The sequence below is a fragment of the Microtus oregoni genome, unplaced genomic scaffold (assembly GCF_018167655.1).
Source record: "Microtus oregoni isolate MIOR12 unplaced genomic scaffold, Mior012 000004F_ref0000308, whole genome shotgun sequence".
Taxonomy (NCBI): domain Eukaryota; kingdom Metazoa; phylum Chordata; class Mammalia; order Rodentia; family Cricetidae; genus Microtus; species Microtus oregoni.
In genome coordinates this window covers 14820840-14843202 of record NW_024543063.1, presented here as the reverse complement: position 1 = coordinate 14843202, position 22363 = coordinate 14820840, and the positions used below count along the sequence as shown (strand labels likewise).

Genomic DNA, 22363 nt, shown 5'->3' with positions numbered 1-22363 from the left:
TTGGAGACAGACACATCCCTGACACAGCATAGATGTGGTCCAAGGCTGGGCACTGGCTCAGAGTCTGCCTGCAAGAGATAATTGTGCCCTGACTTTAGAAGTACTCAGGATGAAAGCACTCCTTCGCGCTGAGGGAGTCCCCAGGAGCCAGGCTGGGTGGTGCGCACAGCTACCCCTAGGCAGCTGGGTTGCTTCCTTCCCATACCCGTAACCACACCGCATCCAATCCAGGCCTGTCAGTACACGCCAATGGAGCGTGGAGATGTGTGCATGAGCCAGGAGGTATGACTGGAAGGAGATGGCCATGGAGACAACCAGGGTGGGCTGGCTAGTACCCCAAACGGAAAGGAACTCTGTGCCTCTCTATCCATCTGAACACCCAGCTCACTCATCAAGGGTTGAGTCCTTAGTCCTCCCCGCTGGTCTCTCCTAGACCCTCACCACACCTCCATGAGGTACTAGGAGCCTCTTCCAAAGGCAGCCCAAAGATTGTCCCCAAAGATGCATCTTTTCCGGTTCAGGCCCTGCCTCATCTGGTGCCTTGACGCCCCGTATCCCAGAGCCAGGGCAGAGGAGTTGTCAAGCGTCAGTCCCTCCCTGCCCTCAAGCTGCCTGAGTCACTGTCTAGGCATCGGGCACTGGCAAGCCAGAAAAGGTGGTGTCTGGCATCACCATGAATCCAAGCAAAGGAAGCCAGAGCCTCAGCTTCTGTTCAGGCTTGCCTGGGTTTGAGTTCTGATCCCTCCGTGTACTAGGGAGGTAACCCTGGGCAAGACACAGTTTCTTGAAACCTAATCTCTGCATCTATGAAAACAGGCACCATGTAACACTCCCTTCAACAAATACAGACTAATCCAGCAGGCAACATCTGGGGTGCCAGTAATGGAGTGCTGAACAAGCCTTATCCCCATAGGGTGTGCAGTAGGTATAATGACTATACCCATTTTGGGGTTAAACAATATAAGGTATCCAGGAACTTGTCCAGTGTGTTGGTTGATTTTTATTGTCAACTTGACCCAACCTGAAGTCACCTGGTCGCTAGTCCTTTGTCAACTTGGCATAAGTTAGAACCATCAGAGAGGAGGGAACCTCAACTGGGAAAAAGTCTCCATAAGATCAGGCTATAAGGCAAGCCCGAAGGGTATCTTCTTAATTAGTGATTAATGTGGGAGGGTCCAGCCCATGTGGGCAGGGTCCTGGGTTCTATAAGAAAGCAGGCTGAACTGGCCATGAGAAGCAAGCCAGTAACACTCCTCCATGGCCTCAGCATCATCTCCTGCCTCCAGGTTCCTGTTTGAGTTCCTTTTTGGCTTCCTATAATGTGGAAGTGTAACCCAAATAAATCCTTTCCTTCCCAACTTGCTTTTTTGGTGTTTCATTGCAGCAATAGAAACTCTTAATTAGGAGATCTGGGAAGAGGGAATGTCAGTTGAGGAATTTTCCAGATGAGACTGGTCTGTGGCCACACCCTCAAGATAGTGTCATGATTGATGTAGAAGGATCCATCCTGTTGAGGGTGGCACCCTTCCTAGGCAGGTAGATCTAGGCTGAATAAAATTAGTGGAGCATGAGCCAGGGAGCAGCATCCTCCATGGTTGCTGCTCTGAGGTTCTGCACTGACTTCCCTCAATGATGCATTGTGGCCTGGGAGTGTAAAAAAATGAAATAAATCCTTCCCTCCCCAGGTTGTTTATGGTTATGGTGCAGTAACATTTGATCAGCTGCATTTAGGGTATTGTTTTATCTTGCCTGGGCATACTTCATACGAGCATTTTTAGCCTGTGGATCACAACCCCTTTCGGGAGTCAAATATCAGACATCCTGCATATCAGATGTTTACATTACAATTTGTAACAGTCACAAAATTGCAGTTATGAAGTAGCAATGAAGTAATTTTATAGTCGGGGGTCAGCGCAACATGAGGGTCACGGCGTTAGAAAGTTTGAAAACCATGCTTTGCACTGATCTGAAAAGGGATGCGGTGTGACTCCAGATTCAGGCTTTGTATAACCATGAGCTCTAGATCTGGAATTGAAAGCTCTTCAGCAATGCAATAGCCTGGTGTATGCTTGGGGACAAGGCTGTGACAATGATCACCATTCACGGTGGTCACCAGGCCCACAAACACTGCACGGGGTCCATGTTTTCTAGGCGCACTTTCACTAGAAAGGTGGTAAAGGACCCATCTCCTCCATTGATGGCTTTGTCGCTGGGCATCGGCCTGTCTGGTTGGATCTCATGTTCCAGGAAGTAGAGCTCCCAGTGGGCACCGGCCGGCTACACACTGGACTGCCTTGAGTGTACTGAGATGCACTCCCTCTGATAGGGCAGAGGGCAGCTTTGGAGAAACCTATACCTTGCCTGGACACACGTCCAGTCCCTTTTCCTTCTGTGGTTCTGTAGTTGAATGTCAAGGAGCATGGACTTTGCTCTCCTTTCTCTACTTCCTGTGTGACATCGAGGGCCAACAGGGCACTGGCTGTTGGGGCTGCGCCAAAACTCTGGGGGAAGCAGATGTGGGTAGATCTAAGAATCTAGGGCCTCACTCAGTGACTAAGCGCTCCGACGAGAGACATGAGGGGACCCGACGGGTCTGGCAGAGTGTGATAGTAACCCATCTATGTTCAGAAAGAAATGGGGCGCTAACGGTGAGGAAGGCAAGAAAAAGAGACAGCAAGTAGAGATGCCAACCCCAAATTTGGGATGAGGGTTCTTTCTGACAGAAGGAAGTGGATTCCACTGGAGGCTTGGTAGCCAGTGTTCATTATAGTATTCCTTGTCCTTTTTTTTTCATTACTGTGTTTTGTGGTTTTATTTGTTGATTCATCATTTCTGTTGAACTTAGGGCCTCACACAGGCTAAGTGAGTGCTCCATCACTCTAACTTTGTCCTTAAAAAGGTTTTTTGAGACAAGGTCACACTAAGTTGCCTAGGCTGGTTTTGAACTCGTGAGCGTCCCACTTCAGCCTCTCAAATAGCTGGGGTTATAGGCCTATACTACCAGGCATGGCTAGTATTTTTGTAACATTTAATGAGGATGTTTTATTCATAAACCTAACACACCACTGGCTTTTAAAATACGAACTACAGACCCTGACTTATGGGTGAATGGAATTTATCTGGAAGTGATCTGCATCTGAGACCCAGGATATCTCTATCCCTCTTATATAAGAATCTTAACCTTTGTGTTGCCATCCTCCTCATTAGATGAAGGTGAGAATAAGAGCCCTCTCCTGGGAAGAATGACTAGCAGAGGTGGTTAAAAGAATACTTCAAAGCTGCCAATGCCATTGCCTTACATACACCCTGGGGTGCTTCATGCATGTTGGAGATCCCTACCGTTTCTCAGCCTCTGGTGTTATGATAAAAGAAGACAAATGAGTCCATCTGTGAGAGATGGGACAGTCAAAGACTCAAGTGCTCCCCAGGTATAGGAGGGAGGGAGTCTGATTTGCCTCGCCCAGTGCCTGGCAAAGTCAGCCCCTGCTGAAGTATCCCTGAGCCTATTCAGTCTCCATTCATGAAATCAGACACAGTCCTGGCCCCAGGAACCACGAGCCTACACAGGGTGTCTGGCTTCTCAGGGAACAATGCTCCACGCTGTGAGGCTGCAGGTTTGGAACAAAGAACTCGCCTCTGGAGACATGTTTCTTCGCCTCGGCTTCCCGAGCTCCTGTTTCGGTAAACATGGTATAATCTCCTACCCAGAAGGCGTTTTTGTGCTGTTTGGTTCCCATTTAATAAACAAGAGTTAGAGGAGACGCATGGCCATACAGACTTCTTATACACAGCTCATCTTCATGGCAATCCCTTAAGTAGCCGCCTCTCCCCCACCACCACCACCCACACTTTACAGTGAAGGAAACCAACCCTTGGAAAGGTTAGGCGACCTCCTCAAGGTCATGAGCAAAAGCAGACATATTCTGAGCAGGGCCAGCCTGGCTCCAACCATGCCTTTAACTCTTCTTCTGTCTTGCCTGGTGGAAAGACAGTTGAAGATACAAAGTGCGGCCCATGTACAACGCAGACCAACAGCTCTAGCTGCACGGAGTCCTCCTTTCTCATTCTCTCTCTCCTGCTAATATGTAGCTGAAAGGAGAGGTCAAAGGTGTGACAGGAGAGCCAGCAAGTGACAGCTTATAGAAGGACATCTCTCCAAAGCTGTCCTTTGACAGCTGAAAGAAGGGAACCAGAGCCCCAGGAGTCTACATCGGTAAATGGGTGCAGGGTTTTTTGAGGGGGTTGGTTTTTCGAGACAGGGTTTCTCTGTAGCTTTGGAGCCTGTCCTGGAACTAGCTCTTGTGGACCAGGCTGGCCTTGAACTCATAGAAATCCACCTGCCTCTGCCTCCAGAGTGTTGGGATTAAAGGTGTTATGCCCAGATCACGGAGTCCCTCCAAAACCAACCAGGAGACCGAGTCCAGTATGTAAAAGCAAAGAGCCTTTATTCTTACACAAGTTTGCAAACTTGGTCTCTCTGTGTGTCCAACGTATAGAATAATCGAAGAGCCCCAAGCTTAGTTAAAGTTGGGTTTTTATAGTAGTAAAGGTGGGGGTGTGGGATCTCCAATGTTCAGGACCCCTGATCGGCTGACATTTTTCTAGGGATATCCTGGTGAGTGTGTGCAGGCAGGTGATCTTATCTACAATGGTTGGATAGGAATTTCCTTTGGATGGTCTGCTCTTGGGTGGTACCTGGGTAATCTCAGTTTGTGGTCCTTCCTGCAACCAGCCAGGTATTGCATCAGGGTAAACTCCTGAGACTCAGGCCTCTATTAAGCTTAGAGGCATGAGTCACCACTGCCTGCCTGGGTACAGGCTTTGAAGATTCAGCCAGAATGGAAAGTGTCTGCACTTTCTGCTCAAATTCTGGTGTCCTCCCTGCCACTAGTCACCCTTGAATTTTTGAACAGCTCTGCTCCTGAGCCTAGGCTGTCCTACCTCTGGCCATTCCCTGTAAAGCACCCCTGTACCAGCAAATACAAATGGAAGTCTCTTTCTAAGCTAACAACACCTCTGTACCAGCAAATACAAATGGAAGTCTCTTTCTAAGCTAACAATGCTTTACTGTGTGCTATAGCTCCATGAACATCTGGACTCCCACGTTTCCTTTAGCCCAGCCTTCTGGATCTACTGGGACACCCATCCCTGCTTACCATACTGCCTGGCCAGAAATGTCTAAAGTCTGATGCCTGTGTGTAGTGATATTGTAACCTAACAAATAAAGCTTGCCTAAAGATCAGCGTGCAGAGCTAAGCTACTAGTTAGCCATAGAGCTGGGCAGTGGTGGCGTATACCTTCAATCCCAGCACTTGGGAGACAGAGTCAAATGGATCTCCGAGTTCAAGGCCATCCTGGGCTACACAAGATTGAATCTGTCTAAAAGAAGCAGAGCTCACACAAAGGTAACCCCAGAATTTGGGATCACATGCTTTTATCTCAGCACTAGGGATGTGGAGACAAGAGTAAGGCTGGGCGGAGAGAGGAATAGAAGGCACGAGAGGACAGGAGCTCAATGCAGTCTGAGGATTCAGTCTGAGGACTCATAGAGCCAGGATTGCCCCTTCTGTCTGAGCATTGGTAGAGCCAAGAACTCTCTAGTGGCTGGCCATTCTGCTTCTTTGATACTCAGCATTAACCCCTATATCTGACTCTGGGTTTTTATTATTAAAAACAATTAGAATTCATGCTATACCTGTGCATCTGCCACTGGGCCGAAAGATCAATCTGCAGTAAGAGACCTACTCCTAATCTACCTCTTCTGATGGCTCTCAGTGGGGAATGTAAAAAACACTGTGTCCCAGGAGAGTTGGCCTGCTGACTGTTACAGAAACAGCAAGCAAGTGCTCAAGAGGCCAGTCTGGGTCCAAACAGGGGAGTTGAGTGGGATGGGCAAAGGTAGGACAAGTAACCATATACAGGTGTCCAGGACAGGTCTGTTGCCAGTCACACAGTCCCATTTTCTGGATGACCCTCACAACTGGCAGAAGACTTTGAAATCAAGCCCCCAGAGTGACAACACTTCCTTCTCCTGAGGCTGGCAAACATAGTGAGTGTGGGTGGGATGACGATGCTATCTGCAGCAATCCAGAAATAATGAGTCCTCAAGCAAGAGGTGAAAACCTAGGGCATTCTGCCTTGAAACTCAGAATGCCATGAAATGTACGGAACCAGAGTCTAACAAAGCCCATGTCTAAGACCTACAAGCACATAACTTCTCTGGCCCTGGGCTTCTCATCTGTCCAATGGGGGAGAAGAGTAATAAGAGTTTTTCAAAGGAGAAAAACTTACATAAATGCTTGTCCCAGAACTGCTGCTGTTCTCTGCCAGCAAAGCAAGATTTTGACCCTGTCCTGGAACTAGCTCTTGTAGACCAGTCTGGCCTTGAACTCGCTGAGATCCACCTGCCTCTGCCTCTCGAGTGCTGGGATTAAAGGCTTGCGCCACCACCGCCTAGCTGTTTTGTCTATTTGGGATAAGGTCTCATTGTGTAGCCCTGGCTGACCTTCCTGCCTCTATCCCCCAAGTGCTGGGGTCGTAGGCATGAGCACCATACTTGGCTTTTGCTTTATAATTTATAATGAAGTTTTGCCCCTGTCTACTTGGATTCCCTCAGCAGCTTTGCAAAGGAGACAAGATGGTCCAACTCTCCCAGGATGAAGAAGAAGGAGAAAATGAAGCCTCTGGTGTCCCACACAAGGTCACAGGGGGGTTCATTAGTGGTGGAATTAAGATTCTTCTGAGACTTGAGCTCAGCTTCTTCTTGCACACAGCAGTGTTCACAGCCCCATAACTGCTCCTATTTCTACTTTATATATGTGTGGCTATATGCCTTCTTAAAAACACTCCCCATGTCCTTATCTCCTTCCTCCCCAGTCTCGATCCCATGGCAAAATCACTTCCGTACGCTACTCTCAACTCTCTTGCCCCCACTTTGGCTTCAGCGTTCTCCTTCAACTAGACAAGAACCTCTGTTAAATCCATTTCCTCACCAACTCAATAGTGGCTGTAGAGAAACTGAGAGCCTCCCTTACCAATGGGCCCAATTTCCATGAACTCCGGCCCTGTGTGGGCATCACAGTGCATTTTTTCAGCTCATCCTCCGGGTAGAACCACCGCCAGGAATAGGGTGTCACTGAAACTAAAAGTCGTTATCCTTAGCAATTCTGCCCAGGAAGTAGTGGCTAACGTGAAATTCTAGCAACTGTGGCCAATGCTAGGAAACTTGTTCTGAGACAGAGGCCTTTTCCAAGATCCTCTTACCACCCAGGTAAGGAACAGCCCAGAATCTCCAGATGTCCACCTACCATTGTGGGTAGGGACCAAAATCTCCAAAGCCAGAATTTTCTCTTTCTTCTGGTCTAATTGGGAAAGAGAGGAAACATTGGCTATGAAAATACCCAGGGTGGATGAGAGAACCTCATGCTGGTCTACAAAGAAATCAGAGACTTTAGGGATTATTAACCAGATGGATACACATGGACTAAGAGGTCCTTTTAGGTCCAAAACTCACTTGTATAGCCATTAAACTTCTTCCCGACTTTGGACCTAGATGTCTCAGAATGGGTCTAGTCATTACCAACTCTACTATCCGAATGCCAGTTGGATGTCTTGCAAAACAGTTTAAAGATTCTGAGAGAAAAGACAAGATCTCTTGAGTAAATTGGGAGTGTGGGAGGGGCAGGTGAGAGAGTAGAAGGGGAGAGGGAAGGAAGGAGGGGGAGTGGGAAAATGTATAGCTCAATAAAAACAAACAAAAAAGATGCTGAGGGATTTGGGCTTTGTTTTGTGTTGAGACAAGATCTTTTTTCTTTTCTTTCTTTTTGTTGTTTTTGAGAGAGGGTCTTTCTTGCTGTATCAACAGGCTGTCCTGGAACTCAAATTTCCTCAAATCAGCCTCCCCAATCCTAGGATTACAGATGTGTGCTGTAGTAGTTATTGTTTTTACTCTTTTGCTTTTTAGTGGTTCCTGCCACCCAGCTCCCAAAATCACACATGAAGGCTTATTCCTTCTTGTGAATGTCCAGCCTTAGCTTAGCTTGTTTCTAGCCAGCTTTTTTCTTAAATTATTCTATCTTTTGCCTCTGGGATTTTGCCTTTCTCTATTTCTGTATATCTTTTCTTTTCTCCTTATTTCATGTCTGGCTGTGTGGCTGGGGGGCTGGCCCCTAGCATCCTCCTCTCCTCCTTTTCTCGCTCCTTCCTCCTCTTAAGAACCCTAGTTACACATGGTTCCTCCAAACACTTCCTATCAGCTAGTTGCTGACGCAGCTTCCTGACCACAGATTAATTTTATTTAATCAAACAAATGTAACATGTCTTCGCACCATTAAAAAATATTTCACAGTATAAACAAATGTAACACATCTTAAATTAATATTCCACAACAGTGTGCCACCATGCTTAGCCCAAAATAGAATTTTTAAAAACATATAACGTTATCTAAGTTATAAAATAAGAGACAGTCAATATTGGCAATTCCTTTAACAAATACCATTGGGCAGTCATTATATGCTACAACACTGGCCTGCGTGGAAGGGGTCCAGTAGAGAGGACAAGAAGTCTTTTTTTTTTTTTAAGATTTATTTATTAAGCATACAATGTACTGCTGGCAAGGAAGGCACCAGATCGCATTACGGATGGTTGTGAGCTACCATGTGGTTGCTGGGAATTGAACTCGGGACCTCTGGAAGAGCAACCGGTGCTCTTACCCTCTGAGCCATCTCTCCAGCCCCGACAAGAAGTCTTTTCAAGGAGCTTGTACGTTTTTTCTTGGGAAAGACAGCCAATAAACACAAAACTCAAAGGGCCGCCAAGATGGCTCAGCAGATAAAAGCACTTGCAGAACAAACCTGATGACCTGAGTTTGGATCCCTGGATCCCACAGTGGGAGGAGAAAACCAAATCCTGGAAGTTGTCTCGTGACCAACATATTCATCATGGCACATGTGTGCCCACACTCACACCACTCACAATAATAGTAGTAGTTGTAGTAATGATAATAGCAATAATAAATATAAAGCAGCACACAAGGTAAAGAAAAAGATGGGAGACTACTGTTTGAGGTTGAAAAGGAATAGAATAGGAAGACACTATTATAGCAAGTGTGTTTTAATACCAGCACTTAGAAGGCTAAGGCAGGTGGAAATCTGTGAGTTCAAGGCCAGCCTGGTTTACATAGTGAATTCAAGGTCAGCCAAAGCTATGTAGTGAGATTCTATCTTTAAAAAATATATACAACTGTGATGGAGGAAGGTCATTGGTTAAATAAAAAGAAACTGCCTGGCCCCTCATTGGTTAGAAGATAGGTGGGAGGAGTAAACAGAACAGAACGCTGGGAGGAAGAGGAAGTGAGCTAAGACAGCTCTCCTCTCGGGGGCAGATGCCTCAGAGAGATGCCATGCTCCCAGCTCCCAGGCAGACGCACGTGATGAAGCTCCGACCCAGGATGGACATAGGCTAGAATCTTCCCGGTAAGCGCACCTAGGGGCGCTACACAGATGATTAGAAATGGGCTAAATTAATATGTGAGAATTAGCCTAGAAGAGGCTAGACAGAAATGGGCCAAGCAGTGATTAAATGAATACAGTTTGTGTGTTGTTATTTCGGGCATAAGCTAGCCAGGCAGCCGGGGTGCTGGGGACGCAGCCCCGCCGCCCTTATTACTACACAACTGAGAGACCTGGCTACAGCAGAACCTGGAAAGAGCCTTCTAGCAAGACTGGCTAGGAAATAACAAGCCTGGTGTGTCCAAGGAAGGCGGCAGAGAAAAACAAGAGCAAGACCAGCTCCTAGAGTGAGAAAGGCCTCAAAGGCTCTCTTTGAGGCCCAGTGGCCAGCAGGTTTGTGTTTGGGGGCAGGCTTGTTTTGGAGAGATCACAACAGTGTGAGGAATGTGTTATAGGCTCTCAAAGTGGACCACAACGCTGGCTGGGAGGAGACTTCAGGCATTCAGGGAAGAGCGGAGCATGGCTTGGACCAACTGTGCAGAAGGAGGACAGTGAGAATAGTCACCCTCTAAGGCAGGGCACAGTAGCCCTCCTAAACAGCCTTGCGTGTCCTGTCCTGATTCCTCAAACAGATTTCCTTTTCAGTACTCGCCTTGTCAATTGCTCAAACCAAGGGGTGAATCTAGATCACTCTAGATCTTGCCTTCCTCCAGAAGTCGGCTGTGGAATGGGCTTGTGAGACCTGAGGATGTCTACTAATGTGTCCTCCCCACCCCTTCCCTTTCCATTTTTCTTGTAGAGGGTTTGCTTTAAGAGGATTTTTCTCTTGGATGAAAAGAGCTATAAGAACCCTTTCTCCTTCCCTGCCTTCATACAGTGTCATATGAGGCCATGATACTTGGAGCTGCAGCAGCCATTTTGTGATCATGTGGGAAGATGTCATCAACCTACTGAGGGTGCCAGAGGAGAAAGCTGGTGATACTGAAGTTCTTGGTGACACCAGTGACTTAACCCTGGATCGGCCCTACTCTGACTTCTAAGAGGGTAATGGATATCTGCATTGTTTAAGCCTTGATTAGATTAGACATGCATTCCAATATTTGCATCCCCCCAAAAAATTCTAAAGAGCAGGAAGGAAGGCCAGGTATGGTGGCAAACACCTGTATTCCCAGACACCCTGTCTCACAAAAAAAAGAGAGTCAAAAAGAGACAGCCAGAGATGGAGGGGAAGTTTTTTTCTTCACCATTGTGTGAGCATGCAATGTAATTCTAGTCTTTCTGTAAACCCCTAGAAATGTTACAATACTTATACAGCAAACATTCAACATTCCCCAATAGAAATAATATAGTGAAAATCCTAGCTGGTTGTGATGGTGCACACCTGGAATACTGGTACTCAGGAGGCTGAGGCTGGAGGATCATGAGTTCAAGGTCAGTCTGGGCTACACAAGGAGATCCTATCTCTTCCTCATAATAATAACAACAATAACAATATACGTAGGTCGTAGAACAGCATAGTCAGAGGCTCCAGGGATTGGAAAGTGGTTATGAGGGAGGGTGTCATTTTGCTACCACAGTTGTTAAATGTGAACACAGGTCTGGAAAGAACTCCCAGCACTAAGGTAGATTTGGCACCTGGGATTTCATATGACTGCAGAAAAGCATTAGCAGAGGAGACAGGTCTCATTGTAAGGCTGACCCTCAACTGGAACCTGGGACTCTGGTTCTCAGTGTTCACAGTCAACAGTGGGTGGCTATGGATAGATCGCTGTACACAGACTGCATATGCAATATGGTTTGTGCCAGTTACCAAAATCTTAGGATCATAGTGGAAAGTGAGTAAGTGCTAGGCAGAGGTGCTTATGCGGCAAGCCTCTGGGGAAAGTCTCAGCTACTGAGTCTCCAGTGGGTTTCCATGGTTACTGCATCCCTGAAGCTTCAGATGGAAACCTGACTGAGTCAAGTGAATGAATAAATATGTGAGCACTCTGATGGAGACCCACTATTGAAAAACTAGAACCTTAGCACATTTACTATGTAGCATGGGTAAAGGAGTTAGTCTCTGTAAGGCTTATAAGCATCCGCTGAAGCTGCAGTTACTAGTTTGTGCATACACTGACCAATGGTTCATGAGCATTTATGCTTGCACCAGAGGAAAGTTTTGCCATTCTGAGCCTGACTGAAGGAGGTTTCGGTGCTTTCCTATGGGTCTAGGGTGTTGGTTCTTGACATGGTTGTACCCACGACAGAAATGCTCGTGCACTCAGGGTGTCGTTCACTCCTTACACGCTCACTCGGGACTGCATTGGCTCCCCACACATGAACAGCAATATTGTAGGGAAATGTTAATAGTCTTTATGTTGAAGGAAGAGGATGCTGTGCATGAACCCTGAGTGTAGAAAGCAAGCAGAGACTTCCCCAGACTCCACCTGTGTCTTTCTCCTTCTGACCCAGTGCCCATCATTACGCCATAACTGCTACCAACCTTAGCCATGACCACAATTACGTGAAAAACCTGTAAGTCTTCTAACTAAGAGTCTAGGGACTCTTCTAACATGAAGGGCACTACAACCTAAAAATCCTCATCTTTTCATACGCTAACACCATGAAGTCTAAATAAAACCTTTCTCCTTTTGTTTGCTTGCTTGCTTTTCGCAGTACTGGGCACCAAACCTAGGGCCTTGCACAGGCTATGTGAGCACTCTACCCCTAGGCTATACCCCCAGCAGAATGAAATAGTCCTGAGAGGGACTTGGCATCTCAACTGTTCAGTTGCAACTCCCTTAGGGCCCCACCCATCTCTGAAGTGTTAACAGTTAATTGAATGAATGCATGCTTAGCAAATGTTCGAGGTACCCATGCTAAGAACCAGGGACTCCAAAAACAAACAAACAAACAAAAAACCTGAATGATGCAACATAGCCCTAGCCTTCAGGGATGTAAGACAGGTTCACAAACAACTAAGACAAGTGTGAACAGAAGCTGTGAGGATGGAGGTGCTTCCTTAGACACTGTTCTGCTGGGTGTGTACACAGGCCTGCACCTGTCTGGCACTCACAACTGAAATGGTTAACTCAGTTTTTTGTTTTTTTTTTTTGTTTGTTTGTTTTTTTTTTTACAAATGAAGAGCTGCATCCAAAGGTCAAACAAGTTTAGAGTTTTGCCTGATAACTCGGATCTTTTATAGCCCTTCTGCTGTGTGGGCACACAGGAAACAAGGGCTGCAAAGTGGTCACTGTGTCCTGAGATCATCAAGGCTCTTTCCTCTGACCAGGCCACTACTCATGTTTGGAAGCAGCCTAATGCCCTTGTTCGTTTTCATTTTATGAATGAGCGCTCCCTACCCCTCCACCCCACCCCCAGCCCAGTGCTAGGGATTGAACCCAGGACTTCACAAATGCTGGGCAAGCATGCTACCAACTGAACTACACCATCAGCCTCTCCTGATGAACCTGAATTCCCCTAACAAGGTGGAAAGAACTGTGCAAAGTTTGCCAAATTTATTGTATTATTTTCTATGTCTTCTCTAAGTCAAATGCCGTTTGCTACTTTGTTAAAAGAAAGTTACCATCGCTGTGTATTTTGTGGCATTGCGTTAAGTTGTCCAACAGCCCTGTCCCTAAGAAGAGGAAGAAAGGCCGGTGAATCTTTCCTAAGTGACGACTAGCCTGGGAGTCAGGTTTCTTAACCAGTACCTGGGCACTGCCTGATGGATTTTCTCGGTGAGAATAATGTTAAGTCTAAGAAAGCAGAAAAAACTTTAAGAAAGGCCTGTCCTCGTACAAAATGAAAATGAGACGTAAAAAGGAGGAATCTCTTCGGCTGTTTAACGCCAAGAACTCAGTGAAGCCAAGTCATTTGCCCAAGGTTGCAAAGGGCCGCCGGGGTCTGTTCTGGGAGCTCTGGGTTCTGTGCTCCACCGCAGCAGGCAGGCGGTCGTGGCGAGAGCTCACTCACTAATAGTGACGGCGCTGATGACGGAGCCACTGACCGGCGGGTGGCCGGTGAGAGGTGGCAGATTCTCACGTCGGCCCTCATAGATTGGCCGCGAGACTCGGCGCTACCGCACAATTTACGGGATCAGCAGGCACCCTGGGGCTCAGGCTCTGTAGTTCTCGGTCCTCGGCCTCCCACAGGTGTGGGCGAAAGCCTGCCATCTCGGCCGGGGACCAGCAGGCGGCGGTCTGCTCTAAGGGGGTCTCGGGCGACCAGCCCCAGCAACCCAGCCCGCCCGAAGCTCCAGGGAGGCGACACTGGGAGGACAGCGGAGAAGGCCAGGGACAGCCGCTTCTGAAAGATTGTTTGAACCTCATCCTCCCTAAATCGGAACACCTGCACTATGGGCGTCCACTTGATGCAGGTGCAATTGAGACACGCCCTGTCACCGCACCCTGCGTCCCTGCTTCGGACCTTCGGAATCCGGGGCGTCGGCTCAAAACTCGGAACGAAAATGGGCCGCTGCTTCTAACCCAAACCCGACAGGTGAGGGAATCCGGCTCAACAGGGGGAGGGGATCAGACTTGGCTTCAAAGACCGTGGCCACCTACCCTGACGGGGGTGTGGTCTTTAGACCGCCCCGCCCCATGGTGGGCGGACCGAGCGCGCGGGTCCCGCCTCCTGCTTATAAGAGTAGTGCGGCACTGCAGCTCCGCAGATCTCACCGAGACCCGTGACCCCGACTCTACGTGAGACGCACAACCCAGACTCATCATGGTGAGTGAGGCCCCACCGGGATCTCTCTGATCCTGTAAATGCCCCGCTCCTTTGGGGGAACTCCCAATAGAGATGCTGGGGGCCCTTCACTTAGCATTCCGAGTCTCCGGGAGATGCAGGAGTTTTGCACTCCCCCCCTCCCCCCGACTCCTCCTGCTGACTTTGGCCTAGTGTGTTATCCACCTTCTTCAGAGTCTGGGGACCGGGGGAAGGATGCTTCACTAGCAGAGAGGACCCCTGCTGTAGTGCCCTCCTGCCGTTTTGTACCCCAACCCTCCTGAGAGGAGTCACGCGGTCCTGCGCCCAGTCCTCCCCTCTGGCGGCGGAAGACCTGCTTGGCTGCCCCCACCACCCATCTCTATCCCCTGAGTCCCTGAAACTGACCAAACACGTGCTTGGCACCAGTTGGTAGAAGGGGTTACTTAGTACCGCACCCCGTCTTCCTCTGTGTGCCTCCTTCCCTCTTATACCCCCATACGTGACTCAGCACCCCCTTCTGAGCCAGGAGAGGTGGCGGGAATGGGGTTTGGCCTCGGGAGGCCAGCGGGCCCCTCCTACGGGAGCGCGGGTGCTCGAAGGACGGGCAGAGACAGCTGGCGCTGATCTACAGCCCCGGCCGAGGCCAGGTTGGCGGGGGAGGGGAAAGAGGTGTATGTAGGGGGTTGTATTTATAGCCCAGGAGCGGGGGCAGAAACCCAATCCGGGCTTTCTGCTGGGAAGTAACTGGAAAGACTCCAGTAGGAAAGCAAGACGTAGGGCCCAGGTACAGATGGCTCTCCCCTTGCCTGGTGCGTGAGGCAAGGCGGGTTTCCTCAGAGGCCTCCTAGCAGGTTCCGCTTCCTTTTCTGGGTACTTAGAAATTGCAAACACCCCCACCCCTACCCCCACCCCAGCCATTTGGTTGTGCGAAGGGTGCTGCAGGGGTTAAATTGTGGACTGCTTGACCGAAGCCTCGGGGCTGTCTGCACCAGTATACCTGTATTGCCTGTACCTGCCGTCAGCGCTTACCCGCATTATTGCTGCTATTTCCGTGCGGGCTGAGGCGGCGGATGGAGGTGGTGAAGCCATGCAGAGTGTGGGGGTGGAGGTGGGGAGAGGAGCCAGATGGAATTGATTCCTCAAGGCCAGATGGGATTTAAAGGTGGTGGGGGTTACCGCATCCTGATGGCCGAAATGGTCAGTTGATACCAGATGGAAGGTTGAGACACTTCTTTGCCTACAGGAAAGAAGGGCAGAGGGTTGTGAGAAATTTTAGTTCATTTTCAAGACAAAGGTTAACCAAATAGGAGGGTGCTATCTGTAAACTGTAAAACATATTTTAGAAGCTGCATGAACTGGAAGCAGCTGGAAAGCCTCTCTCTCTGTGTCTGTCTCTCTCTCTCTCTCTCTCTCTCTCTCTCTCTCTCTCTCTCTCACACACACACACACACACACACACACACGCTGCAGCCCTGCCTGTCATGTATCATGTGTGCATGCCCTCTCTGTCCTCTCTGGCTGTCCTGTGGATGGAACAGGATTATACAGCTCTCACTTGATAAATTCTCTATCAAGAACTAGGCTAAGGGGTCGGTCTCCCCTACTGGACGCCTCCAATCTGGGGAGTCCTCTGCTGAGACTGGAGAGGCTGCCAGCTGCTTCTGACCTCTGTCAGCTCCAACCTTACTTGCCACACTTGTACTGAGTAACCTTAGCTAATAGGTGTCGGGGTGGGAGAGACCCTTGGGAAGTGAGGCGTTGTGGATGTGGCACTTACGCTGTGACCTCCTCTGTATCCCTCAGCGTGAATGCATTTCCGTCCACGTGGGGCAGGCGGGTGTCCAGATGGGCAATGCCTGCTGGGAGCTCTACTGTCTGGAGCATGGGATTCAGCCTGATGGGCAGATGCCCAGCGATAAGACCATTGGTGGAGGGGACGATTCCTTCACCACCTTCTTCTGTGAAACTGGAGCCGGAAAGCATGTGCCTCGGGCAGTCTTTGTGGATCTGGAGCCGACTGTGATTGGTGAGCCGGGGGGTGCACTTCTGGGGAAGAGTGTGTAGACTGGGTTTCTGTGATCTTGGAGCCCCTTGACTTTATTTGCTGATGAAGATGGATGCTGACCCCAGGCTGGTTTTTGCATGTGTCTGGCTTTAGCTGCCACTCTGAGGGTCTCTGCTTAGCACAGCCTTGTGGTTTTGGGCTCAGTAATATGGTGTATGGTCTTTCAGATGAGATCCGAAATGGCCCATACCGCCAGCTCTTCCATCCAGAGCAGCTTATCACTGGGAAAGAAGATGCGGCCAACAACTATGCCCGTGGTCACTACACCATTGGCAAGGAAATTATCGACCCAGTGCTGGACCGGATCCGCAAACTGGTGAGACTATAGCTTGGCAGGGAGGGAACTTTGGACTCCATGTTCAGGAAGTTTTCAGATCCATTTCCAGGATCATCTCCAGCTTTATGTGTTTTAGAATTTGATGCTGTTTAGGGGGTCATTCAGTCTTTGCCCTAACTTCTGAAATACTTTAGGCTTCATAAAACTAGAAGAAAATTTCTTGGGCCTCTCCCCTACCTATATTGCTTTTTCTTCCTTGCCTTTCAGTCTGACCAGTGCACAGGACTTCAGGGCTTCCTAGTATTTCACAGTTTTGGAGGGGGCACCGGCTCTGGCTTCACCTCCCTGTTGATGGAGCGACTTTCTGTTGACTATGGCAAGAAATCCAAGCTGGAGTTCTCCATCTACCCAGCTCCACAAGTGTCCACAGCTGTGGTAGAGCCCTATAACTCCATCCTGACCACCCATACCACCTTGGAGCACTCAGACTGTGCCTTCATGGTGGACAACGAGGCTATCTATGACATCTGCCGCCGTAACCTGGATATCGAGCGTCCAACCTATACCAACCTCAACCGTCTCATCAGCCAAATTGTCTCCTCCATCACAGCTTCCTTGCGCTTTGATGGGGCCCTAAATGTGGACCTGACAGAGTTCCAGACCAACCTGGTACCCTACCCTCGAATCCACTTCCCCCTGGCCACCTATGCACCCGTCATCTCTGCAGAGAAGGCCTACCATGAGCAGCTGTCAGTGGCAGAGATCACCAATGCTTGCTTCGAGCCCGCCAACCAGATGGTGAAGTGTGACCCTCGGCATGGCAAGTACATGGCCTGCTGCCTGCTGTACCGTGGAGACGTGGTGCCCAAGGATGTGAACGCTGCTATCGCTGCCATCAAGACCAAGCGCAGCATCCAGTTTGTGGACTGGTGCCCCACAGGTTTCAAGGTTGGTATTAACTACCAGCCACCCACTGTGGTGCCTGGGGGTGACCTGGCCAAGGTGCAGCGTGCAGTGTGCATGTTGAGCAACACCACTGCCATTGCTGAGGCCTGGGCCCGCCTGGACCACAAATTTGACTTGATGTATGCCAAGAGGGCTTTTGTACACTGGTACGTGGGTGAGGGCATGGAGGAGGGTGAGTTTTCTGAGGCTCGAGAGGATATGGCTGCCCTGGAAAAGGATTATGAGGAAGTAGGCATCGACTCCTATGAGGATGAGGATGAGGGAGAAGAGTAGACAGCCACTTGGAGCCTCTTTTCATTGTGTTTATTGCAAAATCCTTTCGAAATAAAGTCTCCTTGGCACGATTTCTTGTCCCCTATGTGACTGCTTGAGCTTCTGCTGTGGCTGCTACTTCCTGCTATTTGCCGCCCACCCTTGACCTTTTACCCTTACATGGCTCAAGGTGAGCCCCATATTGAGACCCAGAAAGTATGAACCTAAGGACATTGATGTTAGGTCCTACGGACACCCAGTATAGGAAGGAAAGGAGGACCAAATCCTGGACCTGTCTAGCTACAAACTATTGCAAGATCCAAGTCTTCGCTTTTGCAAATAGGAAATGACGTCTGGTAGTTTGTGTTGGAAGGTTGGACTGCTTTTGCTCTTGCTGCCGCTTCACTCAACAGCTTTAGAAGCAAGGCTTGGCCCAAGCTTTGTTGTACACTGAGGGTTTGGGAATGGGGGCTGGGCGGGCCCAAAGTTCCTGGGCATAAAGCCACCTCACAGACTTGGGGGATGGGCGGGAACAAGGGCAATCTCCTGGTTGTTTGTGCCATTCACCTCCAGCAGCTTTGCATAGCTTGCTGTCTGTCTTGCTTTCTGGGGCGGGAGCTATGCTATTAAAAGTCAGGACGTCTCCCTTCTGTTTGTGTTCTTTTGGCCTCAGCCTCTGCTCAGGGTGGAAGCCTGCCTGGTCCCTAGGGAAAAATTATACTTCACTAATAGGCACCCTAGGACTCAGGTTGACGTCAGCATATAGGGGTGGCCATGGCTTGGGGGAAAAAGCTTCAAAATCTCCAGAAGAGCCAACCCTGCCCTTGCCCTTCCCTCCCTGGTGATTCAGGGACACAGTGCCCTTCCCTGAGGAACTGGTTTAAAGCCCAGCTAAGGCTGGGTGCCTGTTTACTCAGCAAACGGGGCAGGAAGTGCCTGCTGGATACCACAGGCCACCAGCCTCATTAATTATTAACTATGTATGAGCTAGAATAGTCAGGGAGACTGGAAAAAAATGGATCCCAGTGCCACTCCCTAGTCCTCAGCTGAGGAAAGGAGAGCTGGTGTGCTTCCACCCAGAGGTCGTGGACTTGGCAAACCTGCCGGGCTAGGCTGGTCTAAGCTACCCACCTCTGGAATGAATGACAGAACTAGTTGAGTGTGCTTTCAAGGGGCCATGGTCCCGCTTCTTGGCACAGGCAGAAACCAGTTCAGGCTGGAGACTCTTCTGGTTTTGACTAAGGCGAGCTTAAAGACCCCTCTGCTGCCAGAGCAGCCAAATCTCAAGAAGCACATCTGCCTCGACCATCACACCAGTCCCCTTCCAGGCTATTCCCTTGGAAATGGCAGCCAGACAGTTCATTGCTCCTTCCCTCCAGACACATTGACCTAATAAGAACATGGTCTTTTCACTTTATTCTGTTTATGTATTCTCCTGCCCCCAGATTTGGAGGCAGAACATGATGTGTGCCCAGCAGTCCAGCTTTGAGCCCTATTTTGTTTCAGTTTCCTCCAATTCACCCTAGGCTCCTTGCCCAGGTATTGGGATCAGAGAGCAGAACACACAAGGGCCCACAATCCTCGCCCGTAGCTATGAAAGCCATCCTGGGTAGAATGGAAGGAGTTCCAGTGAGATGAAGCCTTCAAGGTTGTCTTCCCAACATGCCCGTTTCATCAGATTTGGGTGGTGTGCTGGCCAGGAGCCGGTGGCTGCAATGCCTCCAACTGACTGAGGAGGACAGGAATGCGAGGGCGCTGCTGGGGGTCCACAGTCATCATAGAGGCCAAAAGCTGCCGCAAAGCTGAAGAATGCCTGTGGGGGTGGAGGCAGAGGAATGGAGGACTCCTACAATTGCTAAGATTCCAACTTGGCTGGCTCTAGGCAAGAGTCTACAGTGCTTGGTGTCTCTCTTGCTGCTCACCTGGGGCTTTGTGGGATGTTGAGTTCATTCTGCACAGCAAGGGCCACACTGTCACCCTTCTGGAACACCATATCATAAGGGCCTTCCCCAAACATCATGGCGTAAAGCACACAGCCTAGGGACTGAGCATAATTTGGTTAGTTACTGGAAAGGGGAAAAATGGTATCCTATTTATTGCTATGGTAAAAGAAGACCATGTAAGCTAAAAGTATGCCAACCTCACCCAGAGGAACTGTGTTAGCAGGAGGCTTCTCGAGCCCCTGCTTAGCTATTGCCTCCAGCCACAGTTCACCCGGTTCAGCCACAGAGATGACACCACTTCCTGAGGACAGTACCAGTGACGGTTCCCAGGAAGGAAGTAGAGATATGGAGACATACTGTGGTTCTGGAGATTCATGCAACAGAAACCAAATATCTCCTTCTTTTTCCTCCATAGTAGTACAGAGCCACACCCTTCTCCTCCCAGGTTCCCAGCCACATGCTCCTCACCCAGACATCAGTCCGCTCATCGATGACACAGTGGCTGTGCACAGAGAAAAGCTCAGGTGCCCGGTAGGAGATGGTGCACCGCTGGGCTGCCCAGTCCTGGAACAGTGCAACAGCACTCAAAAGTGGAGCACAAGCCATATCACGTGACCCAGTTGGTGTATGCATCAGAAGGAGTTGGGAATGGGAAGGCAATGGCCAAAGAACCTGGAGATTCTCTTACCTGTAGAGTTAAGGCCTGGCGTGAGCCCTCCACCTGGATGCACGCTTGATTCATAGAACCCAAGTCCATTAAAACTGGCTGCCCCTCATCACCAAGCAAAATATTGGTGGGCTTCAGGTCCCTGGAGGGAAGGGAAAATGATCCAAGGATATCCGGTATGGGGAAGCTGGGATCCCAGGGAACACCATGGGGAGAGTGCAGGGATACCCCAATTCTCTTGGCACAGCTCTTCTCCCCTTGGTGCCATAAGTGCATAGGGTCCCACTGACCTGTGTGCATAGCCTCTGGCATGAATGGCCTCAAGGCCTCTGCAGATACCCAACAACAACACAAGGATTTGGTCCTCAGTCAGGAAGTTGCCTTGGTCCTTCAGCCTTTCTATCTCATTCCACAGTGTACCTCTCTACAACACAAATTTTCCTGGGTTGAGATGTCATTGAAGGCTCTACTACCTGGGACTCACTTCTGTTCTGTATTAAAGTCTGTTAACCTTTTGCCACATAGACCTGTTACTGATCATCTGGGGCTTTGTAGGATGTCGAATAGCCCCAAATTTAAAATGGCCCAAACCAGGACATGTGTTCCTAGCGTATTTATGTCTGATTACCCACAGAGCCCTTGGGAGAGCCGTGCAATCTGATACAATTCCCTTCTGGAATCACCAGCCTTTCTGACCTTGAAGAAAGGTAGCAGCAGCCAGGCTTCCTGCTTGGCACCTCGTTCTTTCAGACAGTAAGCCACGAGGCGAAGGATGTTGGGATGCTGGAAGAGACGATGCATGTCTGCCTCTCGCTGGGCCTCTTCCTGGTCCTGCTGCTCGTGACACAGGATTCGCTTCAGGGCGTAGAAGTGTCCATCATGTAACCCCTCCACTAGGTCCACATAGCTGAACCCACTGTGGGCCAAAGGGGTCAGTGAAGGACCATCTCCCACACAGCTTGGACCCAGAGGAATTCCCTTAGGGAGGGGTGCCTCGCACATGGATGGAGTAGAAACCCTCCCAAGATGTGGCTCGCATACAGTTTCAAGACTCAGGATTTGAGCTCCTCAAGAGCAGGGACACAGAAATCACTGCGGTTCTACGGTCAGAGCACAAGATATTCAATTACTATCAAGTACCAACCAACGTTTATCGAGAGCTTATGAGCCAGGCACTGGGTGACATATTTTAAAAAATATACTATCTCAGTTCTCCCAAGTTCCTCGGTGAGTCATTATAATCATCTCCATTAAGTAGATGAAGAAACCACAGTTTACTTAAGGTCACACAAGGTGGATCCAGGAGGCCAGGGTCCAGATTCCACTTTCCTGACCCATTCAGCTAAGACGGGTGAGGTAGAATCTAAGGCTTCTTATGTCTCTATCACTTGCTGGCCACTGTCCCTAAATGACCTGGGACTAGCTAAGTGACTTCCAAACACTCACCCCTCCCCCAATTTCTGGATGAAGAGGTAACGCTTATTGTCAATGCTGACAGTTCCCCGGGAGCAGACACACAGTGCGTGGCCCATGTCTCAGTCATTCTCTTCAAGGATGGTCTGTCTTCCAGGGAGAGTGGGCTCTTCCAGGCGATGGGCTGGGGGTCCAGCGGAGCATGCTGGAATGAAAACAGGTCGAGGGTCAAGAACAATTCTGAGAGCCACTGAGGTACCAATACGGAGAGCTCAGGTCCAGCTCCAGGAATCCAGATTCGCGTCTAAAGAAAATAGGCCCTGGCGACTCTAGCACTAAGAAGGCTGAGTTCTGGCGCTTCAGAGCATCAAGCCACGCTGCGTCTTACCAGGCCGCTTCCTCCAACCCCGGCACACCTTCGGCCAGGTCCGGCTCTCACGCCCGTCGGGCATGGGGTGGCTGCTTAGGAGGTGCGGGACTCGAGCCCACCTCTGGCTGAGCCCACCCTCCGAAGCCCCGGACCGAGCACAGGATCTTCCAGTACAGACTCTTCACTGACCTGGCTCGGGCCTGACCAAAGAGCCAGGGACCGGAAGCCACGGTGACATCATCAGTCCGCGTCGAAGTAACGGCCCGCCG

General features: G+C 49.6%; 2 protein-coding genes across 4 annotated transcripts; one reads left to right on the top strand and one right to left on the bottom strand.

Moving 5' to 3' along the window:
* The first annotated feature begins 14040 nt into the window (after nt 1-14040).
* Nucleotides 14041-17793, top strand: Tuba4a (tubulin alpha 4a). Its single transcript, XM_041649857.1, has 4 exons — nt 14041-14162; nt 15945-16167; nt 16374-16522; nt 16751-17793. Exons 1-4 carry the CDS (start codon nt 14160-14162, stop codon nt 17720-17722), a joined length of 1347 nt encoding a protein of 448 aa, XP_041505791.1. The 5' UTR covers nt 14041-14159; the 3' UTR covers nt 17723-17793.
* A 1309-nt stretch (nt 17794-19102) lies between these two features.
* Stk16 (serine/threonine kinase 16) lies at nt 19103-22330 on the bottom strand. Of its 3 annotated transcripts, none has more exons than XM_041649859.1 (8): nt 22284-22330; nt 21758-21929; nt 21008-21227; nt 20602-20735; nt 20333-20453; nt 20113-20208; nt 19624-19745; nt 19103-19514 (listed from the first exon to the last, which is right to left on the bottom strand). In XM_041649859.1, exons 2-8 carry the CDS (start codon nt 21841-21843, stop codon nt 19376-19378), a joined length of 918 nt encoding a protein of 305 aa, XP_041505793.1. In that variant the 5' UTR covers nt 21844-21929; nt 22284-22330; the 3' UTR covers nt 19103-19375. The 3 variants fall into 3 exon arrangements, with proteins under 3 accessions (XP_041505793.1, XP_041505792.1, XP_041505794.1); XM_041649858.1 differs by having other exon boundaries at nt 22113-22314; XM_041649860.1 differs by lacking the exon at nt 22284-22330 and having other exon boundaries at nt 21008-21411; nt 21758-21893.
* Nucleotides 22331-22363: the final 33 nt, after the last annotated feature.